The following is a 23,731-nucleotide window of genomic DNA, read 5'->3' on the forward strand; positions in this document are numbered from 1 at the left end:
CACAACCTCCCTAGGCAATTCATTCCAGTGCTTAACCATCCTGACAGTTAGGAAGTTTTTCCTAATGTCCAATCTAAACCATCCTTGCTGCAATTTAAGCCCATTGCTTCTTGTCCTAGCCTCAGAGGTTAAGTAGAACACTTTTTCTCCCTTCTCCTAGTAACAAATTTTTAGGTACTTGAAAACTGTTATCATGTCCAGTGTTCCCCCACCCCCTCAGTCTTCTCTTCTCCAGACTAAACAAACCCAGTTTTTTCAATCATCCCTCATAGATCATGCTTTCTAGACCTTGAATCATTTTTGTTGCTCTTCTCTGGCCTTTCTTCAGTTCTTCCACCTCTTTCCTGAAATGTGGTGCCCAGAACTGGACAGAGTACTCCAGCTGAGGCCTAGTCAGGGTGGGAGTAGAGCAGAAAAATTAATGCTTGTGTCCTGCTGACAACACACCTGCTGATACGTTGATTACAGACTCTCTCCCTAAGTTACCCAAGTGATTTGGCTGGTTTCCTATAGTGCTGGGCCTACCCTGAATTCTGATTCAGCTGCACTTTTAAAATCAACCTAAGCTTAAACCGCATTATTTGGTGCTGCCTTCTGCCTATCTTGCACCCCATGGCTGCAGCATCTCTTAGCACTGGATATACTGACGTTTTGGCTTGTTTTAACTTCAGCTTTTTAAGGCCCAGATCTATTTTACTTCAGGTATGTATGTGGCCTCCATTACCCAGGAGCTTTGTATGTATCCTCGCAACACCCCTGGGAGGAAAGGAAGTGGGGAACTACAGATGGGAAACTGAGGCACAGAGAGATTAAGGAACTTGCCCAAGGTCACTCAAGAGTTCTGTGGCAGAGCAGGGAATTACAGTCAGCATTCCCAAGTCCCAGGCCTTAACCACTGGACCACCCTTCTCTATTCAGATTCTTATACGGCACCCGTCCCAGTAGTATCTGTGTCTATTTGTGACATCTGGTCTGTTATTCCTTATGTGCCCAAGACTCCTGTTTAAATCTACGAGATTTGGGCCCCAAGTCATTTATCTGAAGGGCTTTTCTTCAGCTTTACTTTCATTTTATATTCATAATAATGACCTACCATTACACAGCATCTTTCACCTGGTAGGATCCCAAAGAGTTTTACAGACTGGAAATACCAGGAAGGGGTCATTCACCCACCACTGAAATGCAGCCAGATTATAACAGCAGCTGGTTTTAGGAGAGATACTGAAGAACTCTGTATCCTACTGGATCCTGCAGCTAACCCTCAATTCTTGCAAAAAGTGCAACAGGATCTTTGAGCACACATGACTGTTTTCCTTCTCTGAAGCCAGGAGTAAGTACTCGTGATGTGTTCAGTGGGGCTCATGCTATAGACACCAAACCAAACAAAATGACTGCGTTGATCTGAATGCACAGAAGTGAGAGTCTTTAGGTTTGCAGGGAAGGGCATCCGGCACACAAATGTTTCACTTAGTGCAGGAATGGCGACATCTCTAACGGGTTAAGCCTTCTGCAGAGGGAGGACCTTACAATCGCTCAGGGAACAAATCCAATTTTTACTTAAAACAGACAATGCATCTTTCAATTCGTCTGGCCTGGGGAACTTTGCTCTGAGCTCTGACATCGCAGACAGCTAAGAAGTTTAGGTTAACTCTGAAATATTTAATATTTGCCAGAAAGCGGACCTGCAGAGCAGAGACCATCTAGCCAGCAGCAGAGAGACGGAAGCGTGAGGAACAGCATCAGCATTCAGTGATTGGGTTTATACCATGATCTCACCAGGCCAAGACTGAAAGACGGAAACTCGTCTCTATTATTCATGGTTCCTATTTGTGAGCCGGCAATGGAGGGGTTTCACAGACAGGTAAGTTACTGTAGTCCACCATTACACCACTTGCTCCTGTTCATAAGGGAGGGGAAATCCCCATTTCCTTCCTACCAATCCCAATCCCTCCACCCTTGCTAGGAAGTAGAACGCCATATGAAGATTTTGAATTTTATTGAAATAAATTAAAGGATGCGTCTGAAGCCCATGGGGTTGGGGGGCACACGGTGACTGTGAAAACCAAGCCGTCACACAGCTAAGTATCTGACATGGCTCCTCTCAGCTGCAAAGCCATCCCCGCACATTCTGCGGTTAGCTCTGCATAAACCCCTGTTCTCTCCAGAAATTCTTACTGGAGCCAGACTCGCTACAGCTGGTCTGACTTGGAATGCGCCTTTACTTCCACTTTGAAAACCCCTATGTGCTTCCTCTGACTTGAAGAGTTTCCACACTTCAATATAGCCACCCCCTCTCCACATCCTTCAGGTAAACCGAATGGCAGTATGGTGTGTCACTGGGACAGTGGCTAGGGTTCCAGCCTGCGATAGAGGTGTCCAACCCTGACTCAGTGCAGACACAGGAGAGTTAGCCTACGGTCTCTCCTGCCAAGGAGAGTCAATAACAAAAAGAGAGAGTCACCTTCCAGAACCCCTCCCTCCAGTTCCAGGGGCTGGGATCCACCACCATTGTCCTTACTCACTGATGGGCCATTTTGCAAATTCCATGTCTCGTGGTTATTTTATTGATGACCAGTACAACTGGAAACGTGCCGCCACGGGCTGCTTTGGCTGAGCGTGGTGTGTGAGGCGTTCTTTACGGCTATAACATAAAGGAGATTTCATCAGGGTTCAGGGGAGCCTGGATGTCCAGTTTTCGACTTTTGCTGTCCTTCTCAACTATCTCCAGCCGCAGCGTCGGGGCCCTCCTCTCCTCCTCCTCAGGGGAGGAGCTGTCTTTGGTTTTCAGCAGCTGTTTGTCCGAATCGTCCACCGTGATTCGCAAGGTGCAGCCTCTTGGCAGAAGGTCCTGTTCATAGGCGGCAGCTAATTGGTTCACAACACGACGCTCTACCTGTGGGAAGAAAATCACCCGCCATTAGCAAATCTTCTGCCCTCTTAGATCGGCCTGGCAGGGGATCATAGAATCATAGAATATCCGGGTTGGAAGGGACCTCAGGAGGTCATCTAGTCCAACCCCCAAACAACCTGGAATCTGCAGGGGACAGAGTGGATGACATCTAATGGGTCTCTTTCATCTCTAACTCCTGGGATCAGGGCCAACCACCACTCCCTGGGCTGGCGTTGGGGGAAGTGAACAAGCACTGCTGTGTTGGGTGAATGCAGTATGCGCACGGAGCGTGAAATGGCTCCAGCTGCTTCTGAACCCCTTATGCCTGGAACCCTTCAATCAAATAATCTCTTTGTGACTTTAACGGGTGTCAGAGTAGAAACAAATGCAAGACCAAGAGAGAGGCATGTATCTGTGTGGTTTCAAAACGATCAGCCACTATGTTCTCTCCCTCAGACTCATGGTCACTGAAGGAACTTCTCTTCACAGGAAGGATACAAACGATAATCCCAGTGAAGAGTTTGCTGCCTCTCTCTGTGGCCAATCCAGAATGTGGGCTGGTGTGCAAGGGGAAGTCTGCGCTGCTGGGTGCAGAATGCAGACGACCAGGGCAAGGTAGCACATCATGCCTTACCTCGTGTTTAATAGACCGGGCGCCATAGTGCAGATTGTAGCCATCTGCCAGCACATCCATCACCTCCCTGTCCCACAGCAACGTGATGTTGTGTCTCACTTTGGCCTGCAGGATGAGAAAGGGGCAGCACGTTAGCGAACTGTCAGGTTGGCTCCAGCTGCTCTCCTGCTCCAGGACATGGTTATCTGGAGGCCATGGCCACACCGAGCATTGACACGGAGGGATGCTGAGGTTACCACCCAGCCAGAGCTCTGGTGAAACGAAACTGAAACTGTATAGCATGGGCTGTGGGTCATGGGTGTCTGCCTGGCCTGGAGGGTCCTGAGTCGCACAGGTGTAAAGTGTAACTACCCAGGTACCCCACTCTCATTTGACTATAGAGCTAATGATGCATAACACATACTCCACATCCACGCCTCCAGAATTCACCACCCACAACCCCAGCATGCTGCCCACTCCATCCCCACAAGCCCTTGCAACTCAGCTCCATGTGCAAGCAGAGCAGCAAGTGACTCCGATAAGATCCAGGAAGCGTATGATGCTTTAGGGAATCCACGCTGCTCTGGTCCAGCATGGCGTGGAGGAGAGAGGGGTCACCCCCATGAACTAGTCCACTTTGGCACAAGAAGGTGATAGGACAAAAGTCTGGTTAGGGCCCCCCGCTGCGTATGGATTAAGCGGAAGGTGAACCCCAAAGCAATACATTCAGCAATGGTCTGGTTTTACCCTCTTGGCCCAAAAGCTCAGCTCCTTGCTGACGAGCTGGATCAGCTCCGAGTGACAGAAGGGGAGAAAATAAACAATCTCGTTGATCCTTCCCAGAAACTCATCTCTTCGGAAGTGAGCCTGCAGACGAGAAAGAGCAAACATCATCATCAGCAGGCCAGAAATCCAAGCCACAGGACACTCTGGATAGCCACCGGCACTAGAAGAGGAGATCCCCAGGAAATCACGCCTGCCTCCAGACTGTTCTTTACACTGCCTCCCACAACACAATGTGTGGCTAATAACCACTGCACCAAGTGTATGCACCAGAACTGCCAGATCCCCGCCATCGAGAGCTTCTCACGCACTGACGTTTGGTGCTAAGGTGAGAGGTTAATAGGTCTAGAAGCAGCACAGGAAGGGACTGAAAATCTCCATGTTCTACGTCCGGCTCCGACACTCACTTGTATCATTGTGCAAGTCACTTAGGCCCCATTTTTCATAAGTGCCCACTGATTTTGCATGCCTGACACTCCTGTACCACAGCTCCTGCTAATATCAATGAGAACTGTGGGTGCTTTGAACCTCAAGCTCTGAGTGTCTCAAGATGGGTGCCTAAAAATGCAGGCACTCAAAATTAGAGGAGGCTTAAAAATATTGGCCGAAAGTGCTCTGATCTCATTTACTCCAGCTTTAAACAAATATTGCTGTACCTCAGGTGTGGGTTGTGAGGGTTCATTCAGGTTTGTATAGTGCTCTGAAGATGCAACACACCATGCCATTGTTGAGTGTTGTTATTAATAGCAGATTTATGTGGCACAGGGCTGGGCAGCTGCCTACAACCAGTGAAACTTCCAGTGCGTGCTAGGTGTTGTGGGAAATGGTTTCTATTTAAAACTAGACAGAAGCACTGAAGAATACGCTCCTGGGAACTATCCTGTACTGTCTGGGAATAGTGAAATGGACTCGATGCCCTAATAAGTCTCTCGTCTCTGACTTCTATATGACAAGACGCTATTCTGGTCAGCAAGAGGCGATTTGATTCCAAGTCTACACAAGGAACGTGCCATCTGCAGTGAAGGCAAAGCTTCTTGTTCGTGTTGGAAGTGCAAGTCCAGCAGCACACAGAGTTGCCTTAGAAACTTCTTAAAGAAGCTTAAGAGCAAAAGAACAGACGCTAAGCTCCAGAATTTGTCATTCTGACACATTACATGTGTTTTTATAGATATATATTTGGAACATGTCAGTTCTGTGCACGGCCCTTACGTTGGTGATTGAATCCTGGGCTGTAATTCGATTGGGAGTTCTGCTGCCATCCATTAACCAGCTCACATACACTCACTGCTTATGGCAGCAGCAGAATCTCCTCCTCCTCCGAGTTAACCCCTCAGCACCGGGAGCTGTGTGTGTGTAGGAGAGAGACACTGTGTGTGACACTGCATGATTGAGGATAACATTACTGCTATGTTTTTCATGGCAATGGGTTCAGCTCCCCAATTTGGCCTTGTCCATACTGGGAACAGAACCACACCAGCTCCCCAGTATGCTTAAAGGCAGTTGTTGGTAGCAGGGCTCTAACAGGCTTTCCTGATGAGGGTTATTTGCCATACCCCTGTGTATAAAACCAAGCAATGTTGATTAGCCGGAATGGGGCGGGGTGCCCATTATCCACTGCATCAAGCTTAAATGTAAAGGCTACCCTGGCTTACCTCAGTGACCTGGTCTCTTATCACTTCTCCCCTTTTGCCAGTGATGCCATATGCCCCCATTTGTCCTCTCCTTCCATAATCATCTCCGTGCCTTCCGCACGCCTCCCTCCATGCATAGAATACCTTCTCTGTACCAGCGGGCCAAGCCTTCCGTCTCCCTTCACTCACACCCCTCCAGACCTGCAGTACCCACAAGAAGGGAGTCAAGGGCGTTATGAATAATCGGAGCTCCTTGCCATTCACTCCTCGGGGCCTTTCACAGTGGGCCAGGGAGCCCTGGGGAGAGGGAGGGCTTTTGTGTTGCTGCTCCACAGGCTGGCGGAAATGAGACAAGTCAGAGAACCCAGAGGGGAACCGGCCAGTGGCTTCCTACTGGCCAAACCAGCAGCAACACTTAAGCCATCCTTGGAGGAGGCCACTGTGAGCCCGTGCCTTCCACAAAGGCAGCCTGCGCGCCCCGTAAAGCCCAAGCTCACCCTCTCCCTGAGGTCTGGCTGTATTGAAACGGGAGTGGACAATCAGATCATCGCCCCGGGCCTGGCTGCTCACCACGGTCCATTCCGCACCCTAGATCCCGCTTCAGCCGAAGCCCTCCCCAAAGCTCACTCCTGCTGTGTTGTTACAAGGAGCGCGACTCCGGGCTGTTCCGGGGACCAGCGCAGCCATGGCGTAACTTAGGCAGCCCAGCCCGGTCTCAGCTGCCACCACCCAGAATCTCCATGGCATTATTTGCTTTTCTGGTCCCCTCACTCTGCTGCAGCAGCACAGAGGCCAGGCCGGGATTGGGATGGGGGAGAATCCCAAATTAGTCGTTCCCCTCCCAGGCCACCGCTAGACTGTAGACTGTCCAGGCAGAGACTGCACGCCTAGCACACTTCTGGGTGATCGAAAATAAACAGCGATAACAGCCCAGGGATGAAAACCTAGGATATCTGAAATAGGCAATAAATAAAACCCTCTGTACCTTTAAGATTGGGCGAATAACGTTCTCCTTGAATTGCTTCGAGATGGTTATCTTGTCAGTTATCTGGACATCATCTGAAAGGAGACAAAGTCACAGAGGATAAATGTCTAAGGCAAGGCACAGGATGCTTCTCGAGTCTCACTGACCCCTGGAAGAGCGCATGGACATGGCACTTTGCACAGGAGTGAGGAAATGGGCTGGAACAGAAGACTGAGGCTTACGGGAGACTCTGGAAAAGAGACCCAGGAAGTCCTCATACAAGCATGGGCATGCATTGCCACAAGGGCACTATGCTGCTGGCAGTGTGGCTCACTGCAGCTGCCTTTGTGCATGCCATGACCGTCACTTGCGATCAAAGCCCACCAGCTTCTCAAGAAAAAGCAGGTTAAAGAATTAGTGGGGTTGAAGAAAAAAGCAGGTGAAAGAATTAGCACGCATGGGAGGAAGCTTGTTCTTTGTACACCCACTGATCTTCTACTCCATGGGATCCACCATGCCTGTCAAATATACGAGAGCAAATGGCCTCACTATGTCTGGGGTGCACGGAGATCTGATAACCCAGGGACCCACCCTGGGCCAGCTGCATATACCAGAGGGGACTACCGCTCACTGATGATACTTACTGTGCATGGGACCCTCTCTACTTGCTCAATACTTGCTCTCATAATCCCAGAGAGCTCTCAATTCATCTCCGTAAGGAGACCTCTTCGATAACCAAGGACCTGGCCTGGCCTCCACAGATTATCTATGGATTGTGGATCAAATGTCATGACCGATGCTGATTACATTACACACAAAGTACACCGCCGTCTAGTGTTGTTATGCTTATGGCTGTCATACCTGATCAGTCAGACATACCGGCGTAGGCTCTGCACTAGTTTCCGAGCTCTGCATTTTTCAATCTCTTTAGCAAACAGCAAAACTTGCACTTAGCCGCTTATGGCCTAAAAATCTCTCTTCATTTCTCTCTCCCTCTGCAATTAGTTAACTACATTATTTAATGCAGCTGTGTTTGTTGAGCTACTGCTTGTGTGAAAGACACTATGGGGAGAATTTCTGAAAGCATGCCAACGGTCAGCTCTTTTGAAAGTCCCATCTTATATGCTCTAAGGGCTGGATTCTGAAAGCCTTACCCACCTGGCTAATACCATTGGCATTCATTATTCACGTAAAGCTGTGGCAGGCGGGGCCCTAAAGTGGCACTGTTCTGCTATGGGTATCTGGGGACAATTGAAAGCCCTGGTTTATAGATGCAAATCTCCAAATGGTGCAGGCCCTTTGTGATCACCTCTTTTCCCCATGTGATACCAGGGCAGTTGAGGTTACCTGAGGGGCTGGAGCTAACTGAAACCCAGGTTAAATGGGAGGCATTCTATGTGATGGCCCCTGAATTCTGGAATTTGCTCCCCTCCATTACCATGACACAGCCCACATGTGTTGATGCACGGATGTTTTCCTGGTGGAGGCCTCATTGGGTACAGGGCTGGAGAGAGAATCAGGTTGAGTGGGGTGGGCGGGTCTTTAGATTCAGACCCAGGACCACTTTGTACTTTTATGCATTCTGTAGTAAAATGTGGTACATAAGCCTAGAGCTGGCGATACAAGGGGGATTTTAAATACGCAACAAAGTATTTGGCATGGTATTCTTCCACTGTGCAGGCCCTTTGTAAGATGAAGGTTGAACAAAACAGAGCAAAGGTGGTAACCTCTATGCACAGCTTCTTCACGTGTAACACTTGCTGCTTTCACAGACAGATGTAAGGACACTGCAGAAGCAGCTCTTTCTTCTATTTATCCAGGTGCTTGTAATGAGCTCGTCCCCATAACATTGAAGCAGCTTTCAAAGCTGAGAACTCAGAAAATTATAAGGCGGCAGATGAAAATCTACTGCAGCCAGACTTTAGAGTCCAAAATACATTTTGCAGCTTGTCATTCATTGCCGCTATCTCAGTAAATTGTACTAATCTCCCAGAAATTAAAATTCAATTCTTTCCTCATTTAGAAGGTGGCACTTGGCATTTTAAAATGTTATTCTTGAAAGTTCAGTTGCAAATGTGCCTTGTTCTTTACCTATTTTGACTGACTATCAAAGGTTCTGTATAAAGTGAGTTCTGCCACCTACCACTCAAGATAAAAAATGTGTGAGAGCGAGTGAGCGAGAGAAGCTGAGAAACGTATGTGGCCAGCACTAAGAATTAAAAGTTTTTGGTTTCATGAAAGTGTGAGTTGTGGGGTTGTTAGTTCCACACCGAACGTTTAGCAGATCACTCAGAACGAATTCTCAGCCATTTCTAGTGGATTTCCTAGTTAGGTGAAGTTCTCATTGGAACGACCATCTGCGATGATGCTGTATATGTGTGACAAGAGCAGCCACTTCTCCAGAAAGCTTAAGATACCAAAAAGAAACGAAACTCTTCTCACACAGATAGTTAAGCATCAAGAATAAACAACTGCTCCCCTAATTACCAGCCCACTCTAAAGATGACAGTCATTACAGCTGGAGTGCTGTAACCACTACCTATCCCGCTGACCAATATTGTCCCATTGTTTCCTTGTACTCCCCCATTGGTCTGTCTGTGTTCATCCATTGTCTCTTGTCTTATGCTCAGTTTGTCAGATCTTTAGGGCAGGGCCTGTCCTTCTGTTCTGTGTTTGTACAGCGCCTGGCATAACGGGAGACTGGTCTGTGACTGGCATTCTTAGGTGCTATGATTATAAACAACAACTACTAAAGACCAGGAGCAGCCGAGGTGTACATTTGAATTCTCAGCCACTGCCATTACTTACAAATATGGTTTATTTGAATTTTTAAAAGATGAACCCTCTCCATCGCCCTATGCTGATGTTCAGTAAGAGAAAGCTACTTACCTGTAATTCTGCTTCTCTGAAGATCATCTCACAGGATCCTCACTTTTGGGTCTGACACTTCCGGCATGAGTCAAGGGAGAACTTCTCTAGCTCAGAAGTTTTTGGCGCTCAGAAGCGAGAAAGGGTAATGCAAAAGGCCCTGCTCTGTGTTCATTAGACACCCATCACCATCACAGAACCTAGAACCATCCAGCCAGTTCAAGAATTGTGTGGGAAGCAAGAGCGCTTCAAAAACTAAGCCAACTGGAAATTGTACCATAAAAATGGACAAACAAATACAATGTCTATAATTTAAGAAAAATTCTAAATAAAGTATGGGCCCTCAAGAGCTGAGTAATCAGCCTTGGAGGGGAGATGGGTGGGTAGGTGAAGGGGAATCCTCTGAGATGAGATCTTCCATGTGGCAGAATTTCAGGTCAATAATTTCCCTTTCTTTTAAGATACCATCTGTACAAGAGCCTCATTCTTGGAGAGGAAGGAATTTGAGGAATCCTGTGTCCAGTCCTGGTGCCCACAATTCAAGAAGTATGTTGATACATTGGAGAGGGGTCAGAGAAGAGCCACGAGAATGATTAAGGATTAGAAAACATGCTTTATAGTGATATACACAAGGAGCTCAATCTATTTAGTTCAACAAAGAGAAGGTTAAGGGATGACTTGATTACAGTCTACATGCGGAACAAATATTTATTAGCAATTTAGCAGAGAAAGGTATAACATGATCCAACGGCTGGATATTGAAGTTAAACAAATTCAGACTGGAAATAAGGCATAAATTGTTAATGGGGAGAGTAATTAACCACTGGAACAATTTACCAAAGGTCGTGGTGGATTTTCCATCACTGACCATTTTTAAATCAAGACTGGCTGTTTTTCTAAAAGATCTGCCCTGGGAATTATTTTGGGGAAGTTCTGTGATCTGTGGTAAACAAGTGGTCAGACAGGATGATCCCTTCTGGCCTTGGAATCTCTAAAGAGGTCTCAACATAAAGGAACAATGATAAGTCACGGCAACAGGCAATGTTGAGAAGAAAGGCAAATGCCCAACAAATGAACAGGAAAGTTGGAAGGAGGGGTAAAATACCTCCCCCCTAAAGGTGACTAAGAGACATAGATGGTCAGAGCCTCAAGGATCTACCCTTCACTAAGAAGAGTTTACAAAACTAGCCAATTCAAATAAGAGGTGCAATAAGAGAAAAAGAGTCAAGTTGGTGAGTGTGTGTAGCCACCTCTACTACAATGACAGGCTCATTGGGACCATGAACCAGGACGCTTCTCCAGAAGCCAAATCTAAGCAATAGAACAGGGTCCTAGGAGTGACCTAGGAGGTTCCTTCCAGTCCTATGTTCCTAACTTCACAAATGTACATAGGGAAGATCACGTGGTTGCCTTGCATGTCCTGTCCTGCCTGAGGCCTGCAACCAAAGCTGCTCTGTCTCAGATTGCATGATCAACAGCATGTGCCAGCTGCGAGCCCACCAGCTCATTTCAGGAATAACGAGGTACCTGTTTAGAAGTGCGTGAGTTGGTGTCAAAGGAAACAAACAACTAGATGGCCTTTCTAAGACCTTTGGTCTGCTCCAGTCAGAAGCTCCAGGAGTTTTTAACACTGAGCTTGGGCAGACGGACCTCAGTAGGATGACCATGTGGCTGTGGAACAAATACTGGCAGGAAGATTGGTTCATGAAGGTAGAATTCCATCACCATCTTAGGAAGGAAGGAGGGAGGAGTCCACAACCCCACCTTAACTTTTGCAGAATCTGGTGTAAGGGGGATCAGTTTGAAGCACATTCACTCAATGAGCTGAAGTTGCTGCACCAGGAAAATTACTTTCCCCTTAACAACTTGAGCTCATGGGTACCAAGTAGCTCAAAGACTTTGTCCATATGACAAACCATCCCACGGCACACGGGGCTTTGGAATTGGGGGTCTCAAATGTGTCAACCCCAGCAAGAACCTGATGGAGGATAGGATGCAGAAACCATAGCAGATATTTGGAGGCTCTGGATATGGTGCCTGCCAACTGGCTAAAGTAGAGATGAGGTCACAACATTCACCAGGATCCAACTGCAGTTCCTGCTGGGAATTCTTTGGCTGGCTTAGAAGAAAAAGGAACTACCTGGAAGGTCCAAGTGGCTAAGATAGTAGAAGTTGGTGATGCGCGATTGACCAGCATTGGAAGGATCCTGCCAATAAAGGCTCTGTGGCTTATGAGGCGAAGCATGTGACTCCACACCGTGGGGATGTGCGGACGTAATTTTATGAAGCAGGTTCCTTTGAGGACTTAGAGTACATAGTAGAGGTTGTTACCTAGGTTTTCAGCAATCCTGTTCCTGCTCATTTCCAGGGCCTCCTGTCTGAGCTGTAGGGCATGCTGGGCTATCTCATCACTTGCCACGTTGGAGGTCATGATGAAGATGGCGTCCTTGCAGTCAATGGTCTTTCCCTTCCCATCCGTCAGCCTGCCCTTCAACAAGAACAAACAACAAAAGCTGCATCACCAGGGCTGTTGTGCTGTGACACTACACAAGAGAGCCGAAAGCACGGGGGATATTTCAAATACGTGAGTGCCAAACCCTTCTGCCCAAGAGGGAGATATTTCTAAAAGTGCCTAAAGGAAGCCTGGGCTAGTGTCCTGTGTGACTCTGGGCATGTCACTTAAATAACTCTCTGTGTTATGGTGGTAACATAGATACCTTTGCACCCTTCACAGGGGACAGGGAGGGAGTGTTAGTGGAACCGGTGTTTGCAAAGTGCTTTCAGATCATTGGGGAGGCACACTTCCGAGGTGCAAAGTATTTATTATTATTATTACAACAAGCAAACAAAAAATAAATACCCTTGTAGGGGGGACTAGCCACAGAGGGTTAGGAAATCGTCAACAGAAAACTGATAATGAACATCATCATTCTAAACTAAGGGTGTGTGTGTGTGTAAATGGGCAGCTAGGCTCCTCTAGGTGACTCTGTGCTGTCTATGGACACTAAGGGGATGAGTTGTTAGACTGACAGTGCAACTATACTGAGCAATACAGAGCAATCTATGGTACAGCAGGATCATGCAGACAGATCAAACCAGGGCTCATAACTGCAACTACTGTCCAATATCACACGCAGCGTATTAACCGGAGGGGGTAGCAGCAGGTGCTTGTGTCCTGCACAGGGGGGTGACTGTCACTCTTGTGAACACCGATCTCCACTGTATCATTGCTCCTCCTATAATACTAAAATAGGAACCTTTCAAAAACACTAATTTTCTTTAGTAATAACAAAAAAGAACAAGGTCCCAAGGCAGTCGTCTCGTCCCGTCCCCGTCCTCCCCCCACCCCCCATGTACACAACAGCAGATACCCAGCACAATGATACAAATCCATGTTGGGTGCTTGATATTAACATTTAGGTTATTTCCCTGTCAAGCATGTGGTGCAGGAATTGATTTCACATTTAGCTGCTGCTGTGATGATCTATGCAAGAAAAAATTGTGTTATTAATCCTTCAAAGAAAAAAAAGGGGGGTTGGAGTTTTTTTGCCTCTGAGGACAGACTGAGACTTCAAAACCCTCCCACAATAGGTTGTACACTCAATCTACCATGCAGGAGTACCTATAACGTTTGTCCAGCTCCATTTTCAGGAACTAAGCTGACTCACTGAGACACAGGTGTTTATCTCTGTCCTCCCATCAGCTTATAGGGGTGCAGCCACAACTTCCAAAGACAGACAAGGAGGAGAGATTTCCCTTGAAGAGCAAACAGTACACATGCCAGGCAATTAGGGACTCCTGAGTCTCAGATTCCTGCCAATATCCTCTCTCACATTATTGCTAGGGCCAGATTAGTGTGCATGGGTAGGGGAGTAAAGCCATAGGACATGCTATCACAGACAGCCAGAGAAATCATAACCACAATCAGGCTGACTTAGAAAGTAGACAAGTACTTAATGAGAAATAACATTAATAAGATATTGATGGAGTTTTCTCCTAGATGAGTAGGTCAGATTCAACAGGCTCCTTGGTCTCCCTTCAGTCCATAGTGCTTCTCTGTACAGTGCAGAAATATATCAATGTGTGCCTGCTAAAGAGAGGCATTATTTATGTTAAAGGGGTACAGCCTAACCGCTCAGAGTCTGCACAGTGAAACAGGAAGAATGCTCCTATTTCACTCTTTGTGTTTTCTGCAATGGACAGGAGACTGTGCACCTTTTCTTGGCACGATCTACCCAGATATTATTATTCATTATCCTTCTCAACTGCTCAGTATAATCTGTGCAGTCCCATTCCTCTGAATTTCTGATTACCCACCAAAATAATCTCTTCCTTTAACTGGAGATGTAATCTAGACCAGTTGTTTTCAACTAGGGGTATGTGAACCCCTGGGAGTACACAGAGGTCTTCCAGGGGGCACATCAACTCATTTAGATATTTACCTAGTTTTGCAACAGGCGACATAAAAAGCACTAGCGAAGTCAGTACAAACTAAAATCTCATACAATGACTTGTTTATACTGCTCTCTATACAATTGATTTATTTTATAATTATATGGTAAAAATGAGAAAATAAGCAATTTGTCAGTACTAGTGTGCTGTGATACTTTTGTGTTTTTAAGTCTGATTTTGTAAGCAAGTAGTTTTTAGGGTGACCAGACAGCAAATGTGAAAAATCGGGACAGGGTGTGGGGGGTAATAGGAGCCTATATAAGAAAAAGACCCAAAAATTGGGACTGTCCCTACAAAATCGGGACATCTGGTCATCCTAGTAGTTTTTAAGTGAGGTGAAACTTGGGGTACGCAAGATAAATCAGACTCGTGAAAGGGGTACAGTAGGCTGGAATGGTTGAGAGCCACTAATCTAGACCACTAGACCTCTGCACGATGCTGTTTCCCAGGGTTAAGTCCTTGGAAAGGCAGTGTGGTACATGAAAGGCAGTTTGGTAGAATGGATAAGACAGGGGTTAGCTGTACTAGACAGCTGAGCTCTGGGCCTACAGTGATCTTGTAACAAGCTTTTTCCTAATTTGTCTCATAAATGATCTGAGAAAAGGGGTAGACAGCGAGGTAAGCAGTTTGCAGATGATACAAAATTACTTAAAACAGGTAAATCCAAAGCAGACTGAGGAGAGTTACAAAGGGATCTCAGTAAATTGGGTGACTGAGAAACAGCCAGATGAATTTCAATGTTGATAAATGCAAATTAATGCACATTGGAAAACATAATCCCAACTATACATACAAAATAATGGGGTCTAAATGAGCTGTTCCCACTCAAGAAAGAGATCTTGGAGTCATTGTGGGTAGTCCTCTGAAAACATCCACTCGATGCGCAGCGGCAGTCAAAAAAGCTAACAGAATGCTGGGAATCATTAGGAAAGGGACAGTAATAAGATAGTAAATATCATACTGCCTCTATACAAATCCATGGTATGCCCACACCCGTAATACTGAGTGCACTTCTGGTTGCCTCATCTCAAAAAAGATACATTAAAATTTGGAAAGGTGCAGAGAAGTGCAACAAAATGATGAAGGGTAGGGAACAGCTGCCATCTGAGGAAAGACTGAAAAGACTGGGACGTTTCAGCTCGGAAAAGAGACAAGAAAGGGGGGATCTGATCGAGGTCTATAAAATCATGACTGGAGTGGAGACCGTGAATAAGGAAGTGTGATTTACCCCTTCCCATAACACATGGACCGGGGCACCCAATGAAATGAATAGGCAGCAGGTTTAAAAGAAACATAAGGAAATACTTTCTCACACAACCTACAGTCAATGTATTGAACTTGTTGCCGGGGGATGTTGTGAAAGCCAAAAGTGTAACTGGATTAAAAAAAGAACAAGATAGGTCCACCTGTGTCACAACATCTGGTTTTCTTCATATAAAAGCCAGGGCTGGCATTAAGGGGTAACAAGCAGGGAAATTGCCCAGAGACCCAAATCACAGGGGGCACTGAGAAGCTAAGTTTCTCAGGCTTCTGCTTCAGTCCCAGGTGGCACGGCTCAGGGCTCCGGGCTTCAGTCCCCTGCTGTGGGGCTTCGGCTTTCTGCCCTGGGCCCCAGCGAGTCTAACACTGGTTCTGTTTGGCAGCCCCCCTGAAACCTGCTCGCAGCTCCCCAAGGGGCCCCGGGCCCCTGGTTGAGAACCACTGCTCTAGGTGTCCCTAGGGCCTAAGCCTCTGACTGTCAGATGCTGGGACTGGACGACAAGGGATAGATCACCTGATGATTACCTGTTCTGTTCATTCCCTTTGAAGAACCTGATATTGGCCACTGTCAGAAGACAGGATTCTGGACTAGATGGGCCACTGGTCTGACTCCGTATGGCTGTTCTCATGTTCTTTGACTAGGAAGATGGGGATTATTTGCTAGCCCAAATTTTCAGAAGTGACTAGTGATTTGGGATGCCTAGATTGAGACACCCAGATGCCAGCTGTACCAGTCAGCTCCTTGTATCAATCACTGTCATATTCCATATGCTCACACGCCGACACGGAGACCCAGACTTACTTCATCAAAGAGCTGCAGCATAATGGTGAGAACATCTGGATGAGCTTTGTCAACCTCGTCAAAGAGGACCACAGCATTTGGGCACTGTTTTAGCTTCTTGGTTAGCTGCCCACCTTCTTCGTGGCCAACGTAGCCTGGTGGAGAGCCAATAAATTTGGCAACCTAAGAGGAAGTGATTGAAAACACGACATGTAAGAGACTATGGAAGGAGCTCCTCTCATTAAATAGGAGCTAATGACCACAATTTTTTTACGTAAGAATTAAGTTATATATACACTGTGACATCTTTTTATTCTCCAAGTATCTCAGAAGCACCTGGACAAGCAATGAGTTAGATACACGTAACACAATGACTATTGAGCATTAAACACTCAGTAATAGCTCACGCACAGCCTTGGACATTCGAACCTGAAGAAACATCTACATGTGTCATTTAGCATGCAGCAAGCTAGGATGTAACTCTAGAGTGCTCTAGCTTGCCGTGCACTGCCTGGTCGTGTGGACCCTGCTACCATACACTAAAAAGTTCAATAGTGCACTTTGACCTACTTCTCTTTGAAACCACAGTAGATCAAAGTGCACTAAGGAACTTTTAACGTGCAGTAGCAGAATCTACATGGCCAGTTAGTGCTGACGCGTTGTAGATTTATACCTCAGCTTGCTGAGAACTAAATGGCCTTAAAGTCAAACAGAGAGATTGTGGCCAGATGTCACCAGCTAATTCCTAAAAGAAAAGGAGTACTTGTGGCTCCTTAGAGACTAACCAATTTATTTGAGCATAAGCTTTTGTGAGCTACAGCTCACTTCATTGGATGAAGTGAGCTGTAGCTCACAAAAGCTTATGCTCAAATAAATTGGTTAGTCTCTAAGGTGCTACAAGTACTCCTTTTCTTTTTGCGAATACAGACTAACACGGCTGTTACTCTGAAACCAGTTAATTCCTACTCTTCTTGAAAAGCACCAGGGGATCTTTAATGACCATCTTCCTGGTCTCCTTTAATATCTGTTAGAACACTTCAAGAGCAGGACAGTTGAGAAATGTGGACAGCTAGCTGCTTCAGTGGAAGATCTAAAGTGTGGAGAGGAAGCAGGGACTTCAGATTGGCTAAGAATGTGAAGAGGTCTCAGGGAGATGGTGAAAGATGGAGCCTCTGTTCTCTCCCAATTGGGGGAACCAACTGGGAATCAGAGCACAGGAAAAACACAAGGGAATTCTGTGAAGAAAATAAACTGAAAAAAAACCATAAAAATATTTGCCCTTTCTACTTCAATAACCAATGTAACTGTTTCTATGATGCTAATAGAAGACCATTCAGCCACCACTTTTGGTTGCTCAACATAACACAGCTATCTTGGCCAAGATTTTTAAAAGCACCTAGTGATTTTGGGTGCGCAACTTAAGACACATTAAAGGAGCCTGATTTTCAGATGGAGGATGCTCAGCACTTCCTGAAAATGAGGGTCCTTTAAGGTGTCTGAAACTGGGCCCCCCAAATCACCAGTCACTTCTGGAAATCCTGGCCTTATAACATGTGATGTCCTAATAAAGCTGGTTGCAGTCAGTTAATAGGGGCCAAAATGGAATATTTGGAACAGAAAAACAAATCCTTAAAATATTTAGCTTGAGAAAGAGAGAATTCACAACTTCTTGTTCTGGAACAATGAAATGGCCCAGCATTATGATAAATCTGTTGCAAACTAACTTTGTGCTGGAGAATAACAGTTGTGTCTTCACATCCATTTGCCCATGTTGCCACCTGATATAACTGCATTTACCAGCTGCAGTTCCCTTTCAGTATTCCTACCTCTTCAGCTCAATACAAGAAATTTGAGGGAGGAAAAAAGCCAATCTAGGTCCATCCTTTGAATGGACCACAGTACCTCCTCATACAAAGGCTGGTGCCCACTTTTTGCCACTTGTAGAGTATTCTGCACAGATCTGTCTGCCTCAGGAGAACTGGGATCTTTACTTCCTTCTCCTCTTCCTGCAAAATGCACATCTGCTTCTGGCATTTGGCCCCCATCCTCTTTTGAGAGTGCTATATTCTACCCCACAGGTGAGAGACTCCAAGTCAGTGGACAGAATTTGGCTGAAGTTCCAATTGTTTTAGCAATGCCCTCAGCAGTGTCAGATTCTTCATGCTGTTCTTTAGTATTGTCTCCAGCACTGACCTCTTGATCCTTGTTTGCATGAAAAACGTATTCTATCTTCCTTTGCAATTCTCTGCCTTTGCTTTCCTTATGTCTTCTGTTCTCTTCCCTGCACCCTGTCACCTCTGTCACCCTTGCCAGTGTATTTTATACTTTGCATATGGCTGTTTCTGACTCTGGATTCATTTTTGTTCTGTCCCTATCATCAACACTGTCATTTATATATTTACTGCTACTTCATAGAGCACACATATCATACGACCCTTTGGCAATCATCTATCAATCAGTCTCTGAGCATTCTTCTATTTTCCCTCTCTGTATCTCTTTCTCGCCAATGCTTTGTAGTAAATAATAGTATCCTGGCTCTTTTTTAGCTCCTTCCTTCTAAGAATCTCCATGTGCTTGGCAAGCACACTGAGATTCACAATTGCCCTCTACAGTACGTCAGCGTTATTATTAATTATTATCCCTTGTCCCAGTCTCGTAAACAGAGGCACAGAAGGATTTAAGTGATTTGACCAAGGTCACTGAACCAGCTGAATCCTTTCTTCACTCTGAGCATAACATGTGAGTCCGCGCACGTGCAGACACTCCCAACCTGGAGCTTTTCCTTTATATTTTGGAACAATCAACAGAGATCTTAGCTTTAACAGGCTGTTTCTAGGGTTTTCCCCTGAAAGGTCGTCTCTCAAATGCCCTAGTCCCTCTCTTGACTCACAGACCTCTGGAGTGCGAGCTAACGAGACGCTCCTCATTTTCCTTCCTTCCTGCACGCAGTTTAAGGAAGTAGCTGCTTCTGTTATGGGTCTCTTCTTTAACTTACTTCCTAACTCACACTCTTCAGGATCTCCATGTACCTCATTCTATTTACTGTCTATAACAATCTGCAAGCCATCTACAGCTATCAGAGGACGAAAGGGACTCTGTGTAAAACTCTGTACACTCTTTATAGACTACCTCTTTCCAGTCTGAAATCTTTAGTGCTATCAGATTTTCCTGCTCTATTTGCTACAGCTTTAAATACCTTCACAGCACAGCTTCTCACAGAGAGATACATCCTACACATTCAACTCCATGTATTTTAAAGACTTTCATTCCTAAAATCCTGCATGGGGACACACAGAGTATGTCTACACAGCAACAGCTGTGCATGTAGGCTGCCCAAGCTAGCCTAAATCCAGCTAGCAGGGGTAACAATAGCAGCGAAGACAGCTCTGGCTTCAGTGAGGATAGTACAAGCCCAGCATGGACCCTGAGTATTTAACTTGGCTTGCAAGTCTGCTCTGAAGCTCACGATGCTCTGTTTTCATTGTTATTGTTCTCCACCCTAGCTGGGTTCAAACTAGCCTGTGCACAGATTTTGCTGTGTGGATATATCCTGAGTCTCTGGTGTTCCCCGCTTTTGTCATTAGCCCAGCTGTTCTGCTTCTCTTCCAAATGGAGGAGGTAGTATTCCTCCAGGATGCTATACAGGTTTGCTAGGGATGCTGCATCATCTGTAAAGTCTGTTAATACCTCTTCATTCTTTTATTCAATTCCTTCTCTTTCCTATGGATGCATGAACCTTTCAGAGAACACACAGTATCACCAATAGCTCTTCCAGAGTATCTTACCTTAGACCTTAATCCATCCCGTGCTTTGCTGCACATTGGGCTACCCACATTCACCATCCTTGCCTGTCAATTGCCCTTCTCTCCAAATCTTCCCATTTCATGTTGAGGTGCTTGATGTCGTTCAGAACTGTTTGGTTCCATGTTATTAGCGGTCTTGGTCTTTCTCTCTTTCTTCTTGCGTTTTCTGGCTTCCATTCAAGGGCGATATTTGGTAAGCATTCACTCTCCATTCTCAGCACATGTCCCAGCCACTGAAGTCTTATTTGTGAGGAGGGTGCCTTGTCCAGTCATTTTTCTGACTTCTTCATTTGTCTTCCTCTCTCTCTGTTATTCCAATATTCTTCTCAGACATTTGTGATGAAATGCATCCAGCTTTTGCGCATCTTTCTTGGTAAGTTGCCATGTCTCATTGCTATATGTTGTTATGGTGATAACAACTGCTTTGTACACGTTCAGTTTTGTCTCAAGGGAGATGGTTTTGAGTCTTCCAAATGCACCGTTTGCCTTCCCGATTCTTCTTCTTATTTCCTCAGAACTGGCACCATCTTAACTGATGGTACTTCCAAGATAGGTAAAATTGTCCACCTTCTCTCCTTCAGTTTTGATTTCTGTCCCTGTAGTTCCCATTAACATGACTTTACAAGGCTTTAGTGGGGGGTTATTTACAATGTGGCCGATCTCACGTACATTTGGACAGCATTCATTCCTGAACACAACTATTCCCTTCTGATTCTCTTGCTATTGAGACCACTGGCACCATGTGCAGAGGCCACAATATAGGATATATATTGTTATCAAGCATTTCCTTTGACTTGGCCTCTGCTCCTCGTCTGCCTTGGCACTTTACACTCTAGTGCAATGGTGCCTGAACTCTTCCTCTCATGGCCCCCCCCTTACCTGTAATGGAATGTGTGCGCACACGCCCGTCCCCTGCCAGGAGCAGAGTTGTGGCTGGGGGTTGGGGCTGCAGGCCAAGCTGTGGCCCCCTGCTAGGAGTGGAGTTGTGGCTGGGGCTGCAGGTTGAGCCATGGCAGGTGGCCAGAGCCACAGCTGGGAGCGGAGCCGCGGCTGGGACCGCAGCCTTTGTTATTCTCCTTGCATCCCTGTTTGCAACATTTCACTTCTCGGTTCCTGGAGGCCAGGGGCCTCACCCTGAAAGACGCTGAGCACTCACAGCTCCCACTGATTTCGCTCTCAGGATTAGATCCTATGCTCAGGCACAAGACCTGTTAGGTGCTTGTTGCTTTCAGTGGGAGTTGAGGAGGTGCTCAGCACCTCAGAGGGCAGTGATGGCAGGTAGAGAGGAGAGAGAGAGAGATGCAATTGACATGATTTGTTTAAATTACTGATTAAACTAGAATTTCAGTCCCTGGGAATACAGACAGGCCATTTACTAACCTCATGCCTTTCCTGGAACTCTGACATGTCCAGTCTAATGAAACCCTGCAACAGAAATAAGTAAGCAACATTATTTTTGATTAATGCTCTACACATTTTATTACATTTAAATAGCATCTTTGGATCCAGCGCAGCTGCTGAGGGGGACTGACATGCCCAAGTGTGTGTTTGTTTGTTCCCAAGGATGCCTGTCAATGAAATGCTTAGATAAATCCATTGCAAAAGGCTGAGATTGATTCTGAAAGAAAAGGGTGGAAATAAATCCAAGGTTTCTCAAGGGTACGTAAGAATGGTCCCAAATCTGGCTACCCTTGTTCTGAATGAGTTCAATTAAGATGACCTGCTCTCATCACTACAGTGGTAGGATAAAAATGGGACTTGCAATTTGCTACACAAAATGGCCATTATTACCATTCAACTGTTTAGAAATAAATCAACAGGAGAACGTAATGCCTACCCTGTTAAAAAAAATAAAATCATAAAGTCAAGGTAAGTTAAGTACTTGGACGATCACAGCATTGAGATAATACTGTCACAGAATTTATAGGTTGATACACAAAGCTCCTTTATGTCTGAAAGGGCTGGCGGTTCATTGCAGAAAATGAATTTCCCATGCTCGCAGCTATAACTTAGTTCATATTGCTATGAAAAGGCAAGCTTGAACTTTCCTAGCAGTGATGGCAGGGATGGGAGTACCTGACAACCAGCCAGGTCTCCAAAGGCATTTCTTCTAGTCACAGCTCATGCCTCTGTGACCCACATGCTGTGTGACCCACATGACTCATCCCGTAATTGAATCAGCTGGAGAGCCATGGCGAGTGTTCTGTGGGTGGTAGAGACCCTTGGATGCTAGCTTAGACCAAGGCTTTGTGCTTAATGCATAGCAAATGTTACCAGTTGGCAATTCAGTAGCATTTGCTCCCCCTCCTGAAACATGTTTCTCTCGGCCTATAAGAGGCTAGCTGACTGTATCTTCTACTCATCTATATCACCCATCTTATTAGCGACGCACTCGTTTGTGTGGAGGAACAGTAGCTGAAGGTGGAACAGAAGAGTGGATAGAGATGGACGTGAAGTTGGGTATTGTTTTGGGGAAAGACAACATTTACGAAAACCCACCTCAGACTAGTGATATGGTAACAAAAATAAATAGATCAAATGAAGTAGGAGCACATCTACCTACAACCTTCTAAACAGCCCCTAGTCACTGAGACACAATCATGTATAGAGAAACACAGAAGAATAAGGAAGAAACAGACTGGAATTGTAAATAGTTGGTAGAGGGTAAAGGTATAAAAACATAGCTACAGAATGCTGGTTGTCAATGGGAATTCCTGTTGGTTTTCGAATCCCAGACGTAGTTTACCCCCTCCAGGGGCCTAACACTAAAAGTTGCTAGATTTAGCTCCCAAGGTATTGAGAGCGGAGGTGGCTCAGCATCTCCCCAGAGGATCTGCTTGTAATGCAAGTCTAGAACACAATTGGAGTTGTATATGAACAAAGATGCTAGCGTTACAGATGGTTGAGAACCAGAATTTCAATTCTGTGGAAAATGCTGATACGTCAAAGAATTTGTTCCAATTTGGAACAAAAAGCTGAAATTTCAAAATTTCCCACGGGGGAAAAAATTGACAAGTTTTTGATTTGGGACCATCAAAACATTTTCTGTCAGTAGTGTCATTTTAATTCATTTTGTTTTGATTATACTATAAAGTCAAAACAAAATGAATCAAAATGACACTATCAAAACAAGTATGCAGTGTTGAAGCTGTGTAAGACCCAAACATTTTGACACTATTGAAACATAATGTTTAGACTTTGTCCTTTTGAAAAAAGTTGTCAAAACTGACACTGTTCCAAAAAATTTTTTTATTTCAATAAAATTGCGATTTTTGATGGAAAACTGTCCTGGCAGAAAATTTTCAACCAGCTCTAAGTTAACATTGCCAGGCTAGTCAGACTGTGTCACTGCTACCCAAACTAATGCTCTAAGGCCAACAGCCACTGACTTTGGAGCGCCCAACTTGAGACACATAGGACCTGATTTTCATAAGGCCTGAGTACCCACAACTCTATAGATGGTCAATGGAAGCTGTGGATCCTTGCCAGTCTCAGACTGGGCAGCAAAAGTAGAGACAAGCAAAATCAGTGCCATTGATGTAAAGGTGGCTTTCCAGGCCTGATCCTGAGCTCATTTACAATGGTGTAAATCAGGAGTGTCCCCTCCAGAGCCCAGGGAATTACCCTGGTGAGAGCAAGATCTGTACCAGGCCCTAAGACATTTCTAAACTCCCTTTTCTGAATCA

The 23,731-nt window shown here is 45.6% G+C and overlaps 1 protein-coding gene across 2 annotated transcripts in view; it reads right to left on the reverse strand.

The window, feature by feature from the left end:
- Positions 1-1,979: 1,979 nt before the first annotated feature.
- CLPB (ClpB family mitochondrial disaggregase) overlaps positions 1,980-23,731 on the reverse strand; it is a 138,198-nt gene continuing 116,446 nt past the window's right edge. The window contains exons 10-17 of one of the 2 annotated variants that reach the window (XM_073333684.1): positions 21,426-21,470; positions 16,264-16,425; positions 12,081-12,237; positions 6,903-6,976; positions 5,939-6,118; positions 4,251-4,370; positions 3,525-3,629; positions 1,980-2,893 (exon numbers count right to left, since the gene is read on the reverse strand). In XM_073333684.1, coding sequence (XP_073189785.1) covers positions 2,642-2,893; positions 3,525-3,629; positions 4,251-4,370; positions 5,939-6,118; positions 6,903-6,976; positions 12,081-12,237; positions 16,264-16,425; positions 21,426-21,470 — 1,095 coding nt within the window. In that variant the 3' untranslated portion in view covers positions 1,980-2,641. The remainder of the gene's footprint in view (positions 2,894-3,524; positions 3,630-4,250; positions 4,371-5,938; positions 6,119-6,902; positions 6,977-12,080; positions 12,238-16,263; positions 16,426-21,425; positions 21,471-23,731) is intronic. The other variant, XM_073333693.1, reaches the window with a different exon arrangement.

Source organism: Lepidochelys kempii, chromosome 1, assembly GCF_965140285.1.
Source record: "Lepidochelys kempii isolate rLepKem1 chromosome 1, rLepKem1.hap1, whole genome shotgun sequence".
NCBI classification, from domain to species: Eukaryota; Metazoa; Chordata; order Testudines; family Cheloniidae; genus Lepidochelys; species Lepidochelys kempii.